Source organism: Pygocentrus nattereri, chromosome 20, assembly GCF_015220715.1.
Source record: "Pygocentrus nattereri isolate fPygNat1 chromosome 20, fPygNat1.pri, whole genome shotgun sequence".
Lineage (NCBI taxonomy): Eukaryota > Metazoa > Chordata > Actinopteri > Characiformes > Serrasalmidae > Pygocentrus > Pygocentrus nattereri.
In genome coordinates, this window is record NC_051230.1 from 8,360,676 (window position 1) to 8,376,153 (window position 15,478).

At 37.9% G+C, this 15,478-nt stretch overlaps 1 protein-coding gene and 1 long non-coding RNA gene across 2 annotated transcripts in view; one reads left to right on the forward strand and one right to left on the reverse strand.

The window, feature by feature from the left end:
* The first annotated feature begins 538 nt into the window (after window positions 1–538).
* LOC108431698 lies at window positions 539–1,816 on the forward strand. Its single transcript, XR_001858169.1, has 2 exons — window positions 539–578; window positions 1,384–1,816. It is a non-coding gene; the product is annotated as an uncharacterized LOC108431698 (long non-coding RNA).
* Window positions 1,817–2,959: 1,143 nt separating this feature from the next.
* The window catches only part of nipsnap1 (nipsnap homolog 1 (C. elegans)), a 14,064-nt gene continuing 1,545 nt past the window's right edge, over window positions 2,960–15,478 (reverse strand). Inside the window, exons 2-10 of the mRNA XM_017705062.2 lie at window positions 13,148–13,275; window positions 12,872–12,917; window positions 10,693–10,787; window positions 10,388–10,458; window positions 9,146–9,286; window positions 6,189–6,220; window positions 5,995–6,089; window positions 5,776–5,859; window positions 2,960–3,848 (exon numbers count right to left, since the gene is read on the reverse strand). Coding sequence (XP_017560551.1) covers window positions 3,784–3,848; window positions 5,776–5,859; window positions 5,995–6,089; window positions 6,189–6,220; window positions 9,146–9,286; window positions 10,388–10,458; window positions 10,693–10,787; window positions 12,872–12,917; window positions 13,148–13,275 — 757 coding nt within the window. The 3' untranslated portion in view covers window positions 2,960–3,783. The remainder of the gene's footprint in view (window positions 3,849–5,775; window positions 5,860–5,994; window positions 6,090–6,188; window positions 6,221–9,145; window positions 9,287–10,387; window positions 10,459–10,692; window positions 10,788–12,871; window positions 12,918–13,147; window positions 13,276–15,478) is intronic.

Consider the following 15,478-nt stretch of genomic DNA (forward strand, 5'->3'; position numbering starts at 1 on the left):
CAAACACAAGAGATCTTATCTGGAAATCAAGACCACATACAGTTACCGGCCACTTTATTAGGTACACCCGTTCAATTGCTTGTTAACACAAATAGCTGATCAGCCAATCACATGGCTGCAACTCACTGCATTTAGGCATGTAGAGGCGGTCAAGACAACTTGCTGAAGTGCAGACCGAGCATCAGAACGGGGAAGAAAGGGGATTTAAGGGGCTTTGAACGTGACGTGGTTGTTGGTGCCAGACGGGCTGGTCTGAGTATTTCAGAAACTGCTGATCTACTGGGATTTTCACACACAACCATCTCCAGGGTTTACAGAGAACGGTCCGAAAAAGAGGAAATATCCAGTGAGCGGTCAGTTGTGTGGACGAAAATGCCTTGTTGATGTGAGAGGTCAGAGGAGAATGGGCAGACTGGTTCCAGATGATAGAAAGGAAACAGGAACTCAAATAACCAACCAGAATCTCTGAGGAACATTTCCAACACCTTGTTGAAAGTCTGCTACGAAGAATTAAGGCAGTTCTGAAGGCAAAAGGGGGTCCAACCTTTTACTAGCAAGTGTACCTAATAAAGTGGCCGGTGAGTGTATATCACCATATTTTTCAAGGAAGTACCAAAACAGTCATTCTCAGGCATGGCAGGATCAGCAGATCACATACCAGACCACAAAAAAATGGCAGTGTTCGGTTTTACATCTGTTGCTAATTAGGCAAATTCTCTTGAATTCCTTGAGCAGTTTTTGTTAGCAGTAGCTAACTTGCTAATGAGATGTGTTGTTAACACACTGACATTGTTTCTTGGTAAGGACTGTTTAGCTGGTCTCATTACCTGCAGTTCTAATCACACAGGTCCTCAGTGAAAACTAGTATGTGGCTAATACGTTATGCTAAACCTTTAACTACTCATTTCCAGCTGAAGGGGGCATTTAACTACACTGTCTAAGATCCTTAAATGGGAGCTTATATCCTTTTGGGACTATTCAGTGAGTGGGAGAGCATTTGTGGTGCTGTGTGTTGTGAGTTTGAGGGAATTCATGTTGTGATAGGCCAAACCGCAGCCTAAATCTTAGCTGGGAACTGCTGAAACAGCAGAATCATTGTTGCCTGAAAGCCCCCATTGTAACATCAAAAAGCTGCCCGGCTGCAGATGCTGATTCATGACTGGCTTTAACAAAACGGGAAATTTGGTGCTAACTGCCGGTAGCAGACTCTGTCCCCCACAGTAAAGGGTCTGGAATTCGCCTGCCTCATTCTAATATTAACATACACCACCAAACACACACCTTGAAAATGAAGGCTTTCCATACTATTGTGGTGTTGGTATGGTGTTGACTGCTGATTTGTGGTGTTTTCTCTGTTTTCTGTGTATCTTGTATTATGCACAGGTCCAGGATTGACACCCATCACATGGGGGGTGCACTGATAAGTGGTCACCAAGCTACCATCTCAGCAGACGTTCAGGGTCTTCTCTCCTCTGTTGCGATCTAGAAGTGTACCTGTCCAGACCAGCCCAGCACTCTTCAGTCCACTCGTCGCTTTGCTTCACTTCACTAAATTCATACCAGCTTTGTTAGGCTCTGGAAAACTGTGAACATTTGGGAAAAGTAGGAGACGAGTGCTGTGTTTTGATGACCCTTTTGTCCTGTCATAGTAGAGCTAGGGTAGCTTTTTGTATTCTTGTTTCTTTTAAATTTGGGGTTTAGTTGGTTTAAAACTATCAGCTGTTATTTTAATGTTAACTCGTCCATGAAATTCCACCTTCCTGTCCAGCTTGGCCTCTTGTCAAAAAAATAAACAAGCTGATTCACTGGTTAAAAAGTGTCCAGTCTTTGGTCTGTTGACAAGTCTGGGGACAGAGCCTGCTTCCTGTTATGGCCTGACCCTAAACCTGGAGAAAATTATTCCTGTAAGTTAGCTCTGTCCAAATTTCCAAGTTGCAAGTAATTAGTAGGAATGAATTGGTTTAGATGTGTCCAGAATGTTGGCCAGATCTGTAGATGATCCTGAAATGACTGAGAAACCTGTATCACGTTGAGAATGAGGTCCAAATCATTATTATTAATATCCAGGACTGTTCATAACTTGAATAATATACAGAACTCTTCACAATCCTGAGGTAAGTATTTTAAAGCAGATAATTACTTTACATTGGGGATGTCATGATTATTCAATTAAAGTTGATTACTTGATTTTGAAAACGTGCAAATCTTTGATGAATCAGATTAGTGATTATTTAGCAATTTGAATGATCACAAGGGAATTCGCAAGGCATTATGAAGCCATGTTGGTTAGTTTGAATATTCTCCACAAGGTGGAGCTACTAACAATCAAATTGCTTTAATGTGAGAGGAAATCCACACCAGCAGGATCCCACCAATGCTCGTAGTTACGTAGTTCATGTATGTGATGTGAAACTGAATGACTGATGTTATAAACTGTGCATATAATTTCTCATTGTCAAATCTCTTTACTTGATTATGCTAATTGATAGTGACAGTCCTACATTACATCATTTGTCATTTGAAAACTTTGTCGTTCCCAAAAAACTTAAAATATGCAAATAAAATGTCCAAAGAATCTAATTTAACAACATTGACATCAATACTGTACAACTTCTAAGGAAAATATATACTAATTCAAATAAATACATTAATATAAGTATGCCCATGTCCAGCTGCAGAACTGGGTCCACAGAAAATGGTCTTACTTGATACTGAGCAGAATGTTTACTTCAGTAAGTGAAAGCCAGCTGGAGCACCACTCTAACATCACACTCTTAAACAAAGGTGCCAAAAAAGGGATCTTTGGCACAATGCCCTAAAAGAACCACTGGGAGATCAGGCTTTACTGCTGTAAATGGAACGTGTGAGTGTGAAAAACCACTTTACAGTTTACAGTGCCACATAAGTTTCTCTCCCAATCAATGCTTGTTCCAGAATTGAACATCCTAGTCAGGAACCATTTATTTCTACCATATAACATTTATTTTGAACAGTGCATCATGCTTGACAGCTCATATAGTGTTCTTAATCTTGAACGCAGTGGTTGAATCCCAAATTGCTCCCTATTCCCTATGCAGGCCACTATGTAGGTCGTGAAATCACAGCTTCTTCACTCCAAATCTGAGATATATCGCTGCTATCGGAACAAAACCTTGGAAAAAAACTCTGGTTCCATTGACTTCCATTATAAGTAAAGCATGTTTTTCCTTCTCCTGTAAAGTTACCATTCTGGAGTTACAAGGTTTTGATCTGATAACAGTGATATATTGAACATATAAAGACATTTCTATTCATCCATAAGTTGTTGGATTCCCTGCCTAACATTTGTTTACACTTGTGCATAATTTAGAATCATGACCTACACAGCGCACTGTATAGTAAGGGGCCATCTGAGATTCAGATTCAGAGAGCCGGGGTTTTTTACCCCCCCAGGGTCATGTGAAATGTGCATAACACACTTAAAATATCTGGGAACTCATCATTTTTCACTTTATGATAACATGAAATATGCATTTGCATTCGTTCATTTATCAATGCTTTACACATGAACGAGCAATGAATTCACAGGAAACAATGAACAGCAGTGTGGAAAGTAATGCATTTGATTCATTTTTTCCAAGAAAGAGATATAAAAATGTTAAAACTCAAGTTTCTTTTTCAGCTGAATCTAATAACCCCCCCCCCCCCCCCAAGTCATTTTCCAGTCCAGGAAAGATGAGAATCCACTGGAGCATCACCATCTCTTCACGTCTGTGAACTCCAAAGGCTCTGTCTTCTTCTCCATCACTGCAGAGGGGAGCTAGCTGTGGGAATCAAAATCCTCGACTCCATGCTTTGGATTAAAGGGACTGTAAAGGAAAGTGTTCAGAAAATAAAAAAGGTGTACAGAAAATATTTAACAGCAGCAGAAATTCACACAACAACCCACGAGAGGGAGTGCTATACTGTCGGGAGTGCTATACTGTCGGATTACTTGTGTAATAGATATAATACCTGGTGCCATAACTCATTAACACTGCCTTAGTCGTGCTGACTTACACAGACTTATCATGTGCAGCTCTAAGACTGTCCACAAGATGGTGCCAAGAGTTCGCCTATAACGCTCTTAAAAGTACACTCTTAAAAATGATGGTTCTTCAGGGGTTCTCTAGTGAAGAAAATGACTCTATATGAAACGATGAACACCCAAAAACCATTTGCATGATTAAAGATAATGTGCTGTAGATGGTTCTATATAGAACCTTGTTGAAAAGTGTTCTGCACCAAAAAGGGTTCTTCTATTGTTACAAGGTTGACATCATAACAGTAGAAGAACCTATTGGGTGCTATGTAGAACCCTTTTTAAAACGGTTCTGTACAGAACCATCTACACATTCTCCATCAATCTGAAGAACCCTACATATTGTATATGGTCAATGTCCAAAACAAAACAAGCATCTCCAAAACAGCAACTCTACAGGAGTAGGCAAAAGCATTCTTTACTTTCAATGTAAGTTAATGGAAAGCTTTTTATTCCAAGCATTTTGCAGCATTTCTATTGGTCCAGTCATGAAATTGTCACCCAATGCGAAGGCCGTGTTGAAATGATGTTAAAAAGTAAAAATAAAAAATTTGGAGATACGTGTTTTTCTTCGGGCAGCGCCAATATTTTTTCCACAGAAAGCAAAAAGTCACTGCATTTCCATAGCAGCAGATTTATAGACTGGTTCTGAATGTCACTGTCATGTCAAAATGTGGTACTCAATAACTTTTGACTAGTTAAGTCATGACACAGATTTGTGGTGAATATAGAAAAGGATAAAACTTTACACACAAACTTTTACATACAAAAACCAATACAAACCAGTACAGACTTGCGTTCTAGCCAAATGATCAACTGGGAGCCCCCTTGTCTACTCCTGTCATGTTACTTTGTTTCCAATAATAAAAAAGAACTAACCTTTAGAAGTCATAATCAGTCATAATTTGTTTATGTCAGCAAATGACAAAAACATGGCAAAAAAAGTAAAATCTGTCTTTATTTCTACAAAATGAGAGTTTAAATCATAATAAAACGTGGCATCACTGAAGATGACGTGGAAAACGTGGCGCTTTAAGTGAATGCTCTTTTATTGAACACAGCAGGCACGTATAACCGCCGCTCAGCGTTGGGACAGCAGGCTGTTCACTTCTAGCACCACACATTTCACGTTGGTGGTAGACAGTAAACGCAGTAAACTACCCCACAACCAAACACAGAATAGCGCAATAACACACAAAGAACACAAACACATGCCAATCAAAACAGCAACTTATTTACATGTTTTAAGTCTCTCTTAATGCACCTGCGGCACTGACCGTGATGCTCTGTGCATCGCTACTCCCCTTAACCACACCTCCTGCAGGCCTATGGCCAAACTGAACAAGCCAGCAGTGGGACAGTACAATATATTGTTCTCTGCTTGTGAACATAAATGAATTCATACTGTATGTATGGACGGCAGGGCTGGAGTACGAACTAAATTCAGCCCTGGATTTTTACTTAGACTAGAGTGCACTCCAGTATTCTGCCAGGTCATTTACCCCATTCATTTTATCAGAAATGACCATGCATTTATCTCATTCTCACTCTCTCAGTGGCCCCTTCAGATTTGTCCCAGTGCTGCCGATGACCACTCCATCCCCAATGGATGGGTTAAAAGTGCTAGTTTGACAAACAATTAAATAAATGATCATACAATATGCTCCGTAAGCGACTGCAGGTACCGATTACTGCAAAAAACGCCCGTGTCTCACCTGTGTAATGCACGTTAGCATCCCAGCCCTCTTTTAACCACGCTGAGTTTCTGGTCTCCTCTCTGGACTGCAGATCCTTATAAGCTTATTAATCAACAATCAAATCAAATCAAAAATTAATTAATCAAAATTAATCAACAAATTACATACAGCACGATTATAAAGAAGAAGAACATGCTACTCTGCCTGGTGGTCTGGAGTTCTCAGAGCTAAACTTACCCCACAGATGGTGAACAATATACAGCTCTCCAATCTGTGTGAAGAATCCTCCTACAGCCTCGTGGTTCTCTTGGCGGTATTTGATGGCTCGGGCCCTGTCCATTGGAAAATATCAGGCAAATATTATATTGGTTCATGGGTAAAACAAATCCACAAGTCTTTTACAAGCAAATGATCTTATGCAGCAGACTCACCAGTGATTTCCCCACTCTATCATTGTGCCAGGCTTTAATGTCCATGCAGGAACAAAAGCAAAGAAATGAGGTAAAATATTAGACAACCTTTCTAAAATGTTATGTATTTATGTACATAAACAGGTAAAATAAGTAAAAACCTGAGGTTTAGCTCACAAAGAAATAAAATTGAAGCTATACATACAAATTTATGTTGCAATGTGAAGACATTTAATCATTATTGAGTTAATAAGTTAAGTGATACTTTTTTAATCCCACAAACGGGGAAATTCCTAAGCATTTAACCCATCCGTGAAGTGAAACACCACATACACACTAGTGAATACACACACATTAGGGGGCAGTGAGCACACTTGCCCAGAGCGGTGGGCAGCCCTATCCAAGGTGCCCGGGGAGCAATTGGGGGTTAGGTGTCTTGCTCAAGGACACCTCAGTCATGGACTGTCGGTGCTGGGGATCGAACCGACGACGTTCCGGTCACATATATTATTAAAGCTTCACATAGGATATTGTTAAAGCTTCAATAACAAGCCACTACCACGTTTAATTACAAAGAGCACCTAATTAGCCCAACTTCATTAGATGTAGTTCAGTGAAATGTTTATTAAACATTTAATAAAATGTTTTAATGTTTAATAAAAATCATTGCACTCAGTTTTAAAATGTGGCACTGTGCATTGTGTCTTTGTGGTTCTATGTAGTTCTATACAGATCTATATAGTTTATGTGGTTCTATATAGAACCATGAACATTCAAAGAACCCTGTGCATGATTAAATGATTCTTTGCATTATTGAAGGGTTCTTCGGACTGATCGAGAATGGTCTGTAGGTGGTTCTATACATAACCTTTTTTTGAAAATGGTTCTACATAGCACCAAAAAGCATTCTTCTACTGTTATGATGTCAAGCCTGTGACAAAAGAAGAACCCTTTTTGGTGCTATATAGAACCCTTCTCAAAAAGGATCTGAATAGAACCATATGCATCATATTCTCCATCAATCTGAAGAAACTTTTAATGATGCTAAGAACCCTTTAATCATGCAAAGGGGTTCTTTGAGAGTTCATGGTTCTATACAGAACCCTTTTCTTTACTAAAGAACCCTTGAAGAGCCATCTTTTTTAAGTGCACGAATTCTGTGTAAAGATAACCTGACACTGTTTTGTCATACTGTCCTAAGTATCCTGAAGTTTTTTTAAAGTGATTTAAAGGAGCAGCTTCCCACTGGTTCTGGACTGGTTTCCACACATTCCCCAGTGCAGCTCCGCAAGATCTCAGTGGGTTTTCAATTATGCCTAAATTTCACTTAAGGAACCGTGTAGCATTTTGCATTGTCCTTCCAATCTGTCACATTAGCCACGTCTACATGCAGCCTGATAATCTGTTAATAATCAATTAAAAAAGATTAATAGCTCAATCGGAATAAATACGTCCATGTAAACATCTCAGTCGGCATGGACAAGTCCAATTGAGCTCATTCGGGACGCAGTTTCTATCCGACTGAACGAGGTGGGTAATCCTGTAAATAATCTGTTACATAGAACAAGAAAAACCATGTAAACGCCTATATCTGATTACATTTCCATCCATCCAACTTTAAAAGACGGCAGCGGGACGGACGTTCAGCTTATGTCTCAGGACACGAGGTCTTCCTCTCAGCCTTCTTTAACAAGGACACGTGAAGGACGTTTTCCTGAGTCTGACATCATTTTAAAGTAAATAAAAACACAAGCACTGCTCACTGCTGCTCATCTCACATGGACTGGACTGATTTACTTGTAGTGTGCATGTATTGTTGAGTACAGTACACATATAAACACCTCAGTCTGAATCTATAATCAGAATGTATTCAATCAGATTGGCAAAAAATCTTTTAATTTAAATACAGACATTGTTTTTGACCCGTTTTGGATTTCTGATCTGCCTTTCTCTGTTTATGGCTGGTTGCTGGATTTACTCGCATTCACCTTGTCTGCCAGCAGCATTGAAATTCATCCAGTGAAAGAGCTTATCAATTTTTTTTAATAACAAACATGTGCAGTTTTGTTTATTAGGTAGGCTCTTCAACTCCTTCAGACCACCGGTGGTTCCAAAATGCACATCGTCATATTCTTCTTAACTTTCATATTTCATAAGCTACATTCAGAAGGTGGGTGTCGAATGTAACTCTTCTTTCCAGTCAAATAGATGGTGATGTCATTTTAAACCCTTATAATAAAAGAAGCTAAACTTGTTTTTTTTTCTTCTATTGAAAGTCGACCCATTTTTTCACAAATCTGGGCTATAAACTGTAAACAGATGCCACCTCTTCAGTGATGATTTTTGATGAAAAATGATTTTTATAAATAAAGAAAAGAGTGTCTGAGATTTTTGGCTTTCAACAGTAAATTGTAAGCATATATATATATATATATATATATATATATATATATATATATATATATATATACATATATATACATATATATACATACATACATACATACATACATACATACATACACACACACACACACACACACATATATATATATATATATATATATATATATATATATATATATATATATATATAAAATGAAAAATTTGCATTTATTTCATGCAGTTGCTGAATAATTTGCCTTACAATTTGGTCATGAAAATTCAGATGAACAAACCAAAATATACCCTGGAGAATAAGAGGTTAAAAGTTAGCGTAAGCATTTATTGAAAATAAAAACTAAATAATATTGCTTATTTGGCTAGAGAAGAAAAAAGAGAAAAAGAGAAAAAAGGCTACTGAAAGAAAAGCTGTTTTGGAGCTGAGAGAGTTGGATCTTCTTTGTGAGCTGAGCCAAATGACCTGACTCACTGAAAAGAGTCGAAATCACTAAAATGAAATGTGCAGGTGAGCAATTCTTCACTGCTAGAGCATGCACTCAAATATACAACATGCAGGAAAATTCACTTGCTTTTACCTTTAATCTGTAAGTTCTCAGTTCGTATAAATTTGGTCCAGGTCTGGGTACGGGGTCGTTCCAGAAGCTGAACTCGAGCAGAAGCTGGTTCCGTCGCGAGATCAGCATTTTACTCCTCTCTTTGCGAAACTCAAGATATGACTGAACACATTGGAAACAACATATTAGAGACACGTTTAGGGGAGGATTTAAAGCAGAGAATAAACTAAAAATATGAAAAACCAATCAATATTACAAGCTAGTTTTATTTTTTGTTGCTACTCTGTATATTATCATTTACAGTTTGCATACTTTGTTAACCCCTTTTACCCTGCACTTCTGTGCTTAGGACCACCAAAGAGCAGGTACTATTTGGGTGGTGGATCATTCTCAGTACTGCAGTGACACCGACATGATGGTGCTGTGTTATGTGTGTTGCGCTGGTACGAGGGGATCAGTTTTTAAACAGTGTCTACTCACTGTCCATACTATAAGACACTCCGAACATGTTTGTCCACCTTGTAGATGTAAAGTCAAAGACAGTAGCTCACCTGTTGCTGCACAGTTTGTGCTGGGCATCCTCTAGTCCTTCATCAGTGGTAACAGGATGCTGCCCACAGGACACCAGTTTTTGGTTGATGGACTATTCTCAGTACCAGCACAACACCCACTAACACCACCACCTCCACCACATCAGTGTTACTGAAGCACTGAAAATCATCCACCACCCAAATAGTACCTGCTCTGTGAGGGTCCTGTGGGGGTCCTGACCACTGAAGAACAGGGTTAAAGGGGACTAACAGTAAAGTATCAGAGAAACAGATGGACTACAGTCTCTAACTGTAGAACTACAAAGTGCAGCTATACAGTAAGTGGAGCTGAGGCAATGGACAATGAGTGTAGAAACAAGGAGGTGGTTTTAATAAAGTGGCAAGTCACTGTGTAATGACTTCACAACTGAACTGCATAATTTCTCAATTTTTTAACATTTATTTAATCTTTAAATTAACCAGGTATGTCATTAAGAACCTATACTTAATTTGGCTATTTCATAAAGTTTCATATCTTAAAAAGCAATGTGTCCATATGAAACCACTGTCTTCCCATGAAATGTGTCCTTAAGAACTTCTATCTTTACATTAAACATGTCCATCAGAACCTCTATCTTTACATGAAATATGTATACATTCAATGGACACAAGTAAGGTATGAAAATAAAGTATTCGCACATGAAAAATACATAAAAGTGAATGTACAATATACCTTGTTAAGTCTAAGTTTGTTCAGGCATTCTGTCAGTGCTGGATATCCACCGTAGTATCGCCACAGATGCACTACAACAACCAAACAACAGGTGTCATCACAGCACCATATGACATCTCTGAGCTTAAGCAGGAATACCGTACAGCCCTATCAGCACTTAGTCTGTTAGAGATTTAAAAAAACACCATGGAAACTGGATCACAATCACATGTAGTAAAGTACAGAAAATCTGGAGTATCACTCTGAATAAAAGTATATGGCTGTATCTATGACGACAAAAAGGCTTGCAGTTCTTTGATCCCTACCTGCCTGGTCCTGTTCTCCATACCATGTGTTCCAGCTTCCCACCACTTCGCAGGGGTAATCTGCATCATTGTGTAGCTCTTTATGGACCTCAGTTCTGACAGCACATTCCGAGAAAGAGAAAATGAAATACACTTGTTTATAGACCTCTCACTGTGTTCCTAATGTAAAACTTTCTTTAGTTCGGAAAGAGCAATGACCAGCTGGTATTCCATTTGAACAGCGAGTGCGGAGTCAGGAGTGATTTTTAAAGGGCCATTTCTGTCGTCACTGTCTGAGAGCCAGCAACAATTTACACACTCATCAAAAAAAAAAAGTTGAACTTCAGAATCAGAAAACTACCTAAACTACTCAGCCAGGTGAAGATCAGCAGGCTGCCAATTTTAGAGAGATACTGAAATTGATTTACCCCTATTTATGAGACATTTAGAGTAGGAATGTATATAATAATAACAATAAAAATACACACACGACACATATTGATGTTATTGGAACAAAACCGCATACCTTCAAAATATAAAACATACTGTACTTTTAATGAAAGTATATCACACACACACACTATATATATCCATTTTTGGCATTTTTCAGTTTTTGACATGATTTGAAAGGATCTGTTACTCTTTACATTGTTTGTAAATTTTATGATGAGTGGCCTAAAAGAAATTACCCAAAATTCTGGTTCCATTGACTTACATTGAAAGTGAACTATGTTTTTTCCTTCTCCTATAAAGTTACTATTTTGGAGATACAAGGTTTTCTTCCAACAGCAGCGCGATTATATATATATATATATATATATATATATATATATATATATATATATATATATATATATATATATATATATTCATATATTCACCTGAGGGTGGTTCCAGTATGGTTTGATGTGAAATGGTTTATTTACTATCCAGAATGACCAGTGATCTACACGTCTTCTGAGTCTGTATATGCATTGCTGATAATGGTAAATAATCTGGAAAAAAATAGTTTGCTTTAGCCTTATAACACTGTCCATGCATTGACTTAAAACATTTTTTTTTAGCCCAAAACCTTCTCAAAACTGTCATAAAGCCAGGTCTCATGAATCAAGCAACATATTTGGAGCCATTTTGTGCAACAATTTTCTATATAGTAGCTTTAAAAGCATAAACCCATTAGATGCCTTTTTCCTGTCACCGGCACCCATCATCAGAAGTTCTGACCTCCAGAACAGCATTTCAAATCAAAACCACTCTGAATGATTGTTTATGTCTTAACCATCTCATTATGCAGATATTTGGAAAAATGGATGGATTTCCCCCTTTAAAACCATATGAAACACAGACTACATGAAATGCGCAGGTCAACAGCAAAATGGCCTTAATTGATTACAACTGAATATTATGGCCTGCTCAAAGTGGCATTCCACCCATTTTTCATAGTTTCTACATAATTTAATAGTTGTAAACAAAATCACTTTGAGTGGTTGTGGTTTGATGTGAAACTCTCCACTCTAAAGACATTTACCTAGTCAGAATAGCTCACAGTGGTGGTGATGGGAACCAGACATCCATAGAATTGAATGCCTCTAAAAGCTCCACTACAAAAAACAACTGTATGAAGTGATTATGGATATACTGTCTGATGCCACTGTTTTAAGACAGTTTTAAGAAGTTTTTGGGCTAAAATATATTTTTAAATCAATTTATGGTGGACGAAGTGGAATATTTTCAGATTTATCACTATTTTACCATTAACAACATTACATATCGCTGCTGTTGGAACAAATCTCCATTTTTGATGTTTTTTTGTTTTTAACATAATAAGAAAATATCAGTTTCCCTTTACATTGTGTGTAAATTTAATGATGAATGGACCAACAGAAATGACCCTAAATTACTTGGAAAAATGTCTGGTTCCATTGACTTACATTAAAAGTAGAGTATGTTTTTTCCTTCTCCTGTAAAATTACCATTTCTGAGAAACAAGGTTTGATCTGACAACAGCGATATATAAAATCTCAGAAGGCATGTATGGTCATTATGGTCATTTTGTACTGTATATACAATGGTTATATTTGCCCTGTAGACACTGTTTCGCTACAATCACTCTCGAACACCATCTTATGCAGAAATATTAAAACCTTGCTGGAATTCCCCTGTAAACAAAATATCGCTGCTACAGACAAAGTCTACTTACGATAGCTTGTTGTAGGCCTCCAAGCACTCTGGTTTGACATTGTGAACTGGAAGAAAGATTCAAGTTGGGGATTATTGCAAACCTGTCATCAGATTTCTGCACGTAGAAAAACTGGCCATTATGCAATACTGAACATTCATATTAAAAACTCCTACACAGCGCTATGCTTTCATATTCACACAAACACACACAACAAACAAGCACATTTGCTTACTGTCATGAGTCTACCGCTCTGCTCGTTTTAATTGAAGGCACTGGAGGACTTTGCAGACTCACACTGTATTTTGTAGAGGCCGCTGGTCTCTTTCTTGGAGAGCAGGTTGGAGTGGGCATCTTTCCTGGCATCCACGTTGTGTGCAAACATGGACCTCAACCAACCATCATCACTCTTATTCGCCAAACCCCTAATCAGTTTCAAAGAAAAGTAAAGTTTTGTAGGGCATATTATGAAACATTATCATAAGTACTAGAGTGTTAGGTAGCAATGCTGGCTTTAGTCGAATATTCAGTTGAAGGGCTTCATTCCAAAGTGCTGTAAATCCATTTGTATTGGTAAAATTGTGAATCAATTTTGCACAGAACACATTTTTAAAAATAATAACAGCTTACATATAATGGAAATGTGTTTTCCATTTATCTTAAAAAAGGTGACAATCATAATATAGCATTGATGTTTCTTGCATGTGTAAAGTCTATTCCCAACAATGGCTACAGTTTCTGACAGAGCTCTATAATGCATTTTGGAAAGAAACACTTCACTCTGTCTTGTTTATTGTTTATTTGTAGGATCCCCATTAGCTGCTATCGTGATAGCCGCTGTTCTTCCTGGGTAGAGGCTATAATAAATACTCACAAATCAACTTCACCCTCCAGCCCAGAGGAGCCCAAGTCAGGTCCTGAAGGGGCTGGAGTTTACTCGATTTAACTCAGTGGTAGAGAGAGGTGGGCAGAAAAGCCTAAAACCACCCTCAAGTAAACTTGTATTTGTTTCAGTGAAATATTGACTCAAGTGAAAAAAAATCTGAGGTCCAAAAAAACATCCATATAGTATCTCAGCACTGCAACTGTAAATTCTATATATTGTTTTAAATTATTAGTAAAAGTGTTTATTTTTACATAAATGGCTGCAACTGTAACAACTGCAATTTCCCCCTGGGATCAATAAAGGAATCTGAAAACTTTGTTTACACATCCACACATATACAACTCTTATTGTTTACAATAATATTGTTTATTATTGTGTATAGTCACTCTGTTCATCCACTGGACGTGGCATGCACCACTGCACTGTCATCTGCAAACTGTCTTGTACTACACATTGTGTTTTATGGTTGTTTTAGTATCTTTTATTATATTTCTTTATTATTTATTTATGCATTTGTATAATGGTGTACAAATATTTTTGCTCCTGGTTTGCTCTTTACTGTACTTTGTGCAGCTGTAATGGACGACTTTCCCTCAGGGATCAAATCAATCAATCAATCTGTCTGTCTGTCTGTCTGTCTGTCTGTCTGTCTGTCTGTCTCTCAAACACCCAGCATGTCTCAGCATATAAAGTCTGCTAAACTCTATTCTTCTAACTTTTTGAGATCCATTGGGTCTAAAATAACATATAAAAAGCCCTAAAAGGTCTGGACAGGAGCAAGGCAGTCCAGCTGCCACCATAACAGAATGACAGTAAAGGGGAATTTCTCTCCCAATTACTTTTCGTGTGTTTAAAGGAAAATTCCACCAGTTGTTCAAAATTTCTGCAAAATTCAGCTGCAGAGATGTAAACAGTCATTCAGAGTGGCTTGATGTGAAATGGGTAACAGCAGAGAAACTGAGATATTCATTACAATGGTGGTGACAGGAACCAGAGGTTGCAATGTCTACAACACAAATATAGCTGATGTATTTACTATAAATCACTAAAAACACTGATTTAATGCAGACATTTTGAAAAGCAAGTGGAACACCCCATTAACCCTGAAATGGTCTGTATGTCTCCATTTACAATGAATGCATTATAAAAAATGCATTTCAGACCAAGATCTTCTATAACTATAACAAAGCACTATCTGAGGCATCAGGCAGTGTATTCATAGCCATTTCATGTAACTGCTTTCTGCCGAGGGGCTTTTAGAAGCATTCAATGCTTCAGACGTCTGGTTCCTATCACCACCACTGTGAACAATTCTGACTGTTTCTCTAGAACTGATCACTTCACTTTTAATAACTCTGACTGCTTAACTTCTGAATTACAAACATGTTTTTTAATGGGTGAAATTCCCCATGAAAAATACTTGAATAGAAGTATTTCCATTTAGAAATACTACATAAAGTACACATCCTTCAAGGGTTACCTGAAGTAAATGGAACACGTGCTGGACCTGATTTTGACACCCCTGATACAGACTACAAAGACTCCACTATTTGTCCAAAAGTATCCAGACACCACTTCTATTAGTGAATTTAGCCACTTTAAATATGCACCCATTACTGACACATTACTGAAAAGCACTGACCAATAGAATGGGATGCTCTCGAGCAGCCACACATGAGTCTAAGTTCACCATGCCCAATGTCAAGAGTCAGCTAGAGGGGTATACAGCCCCCCCAGCATTG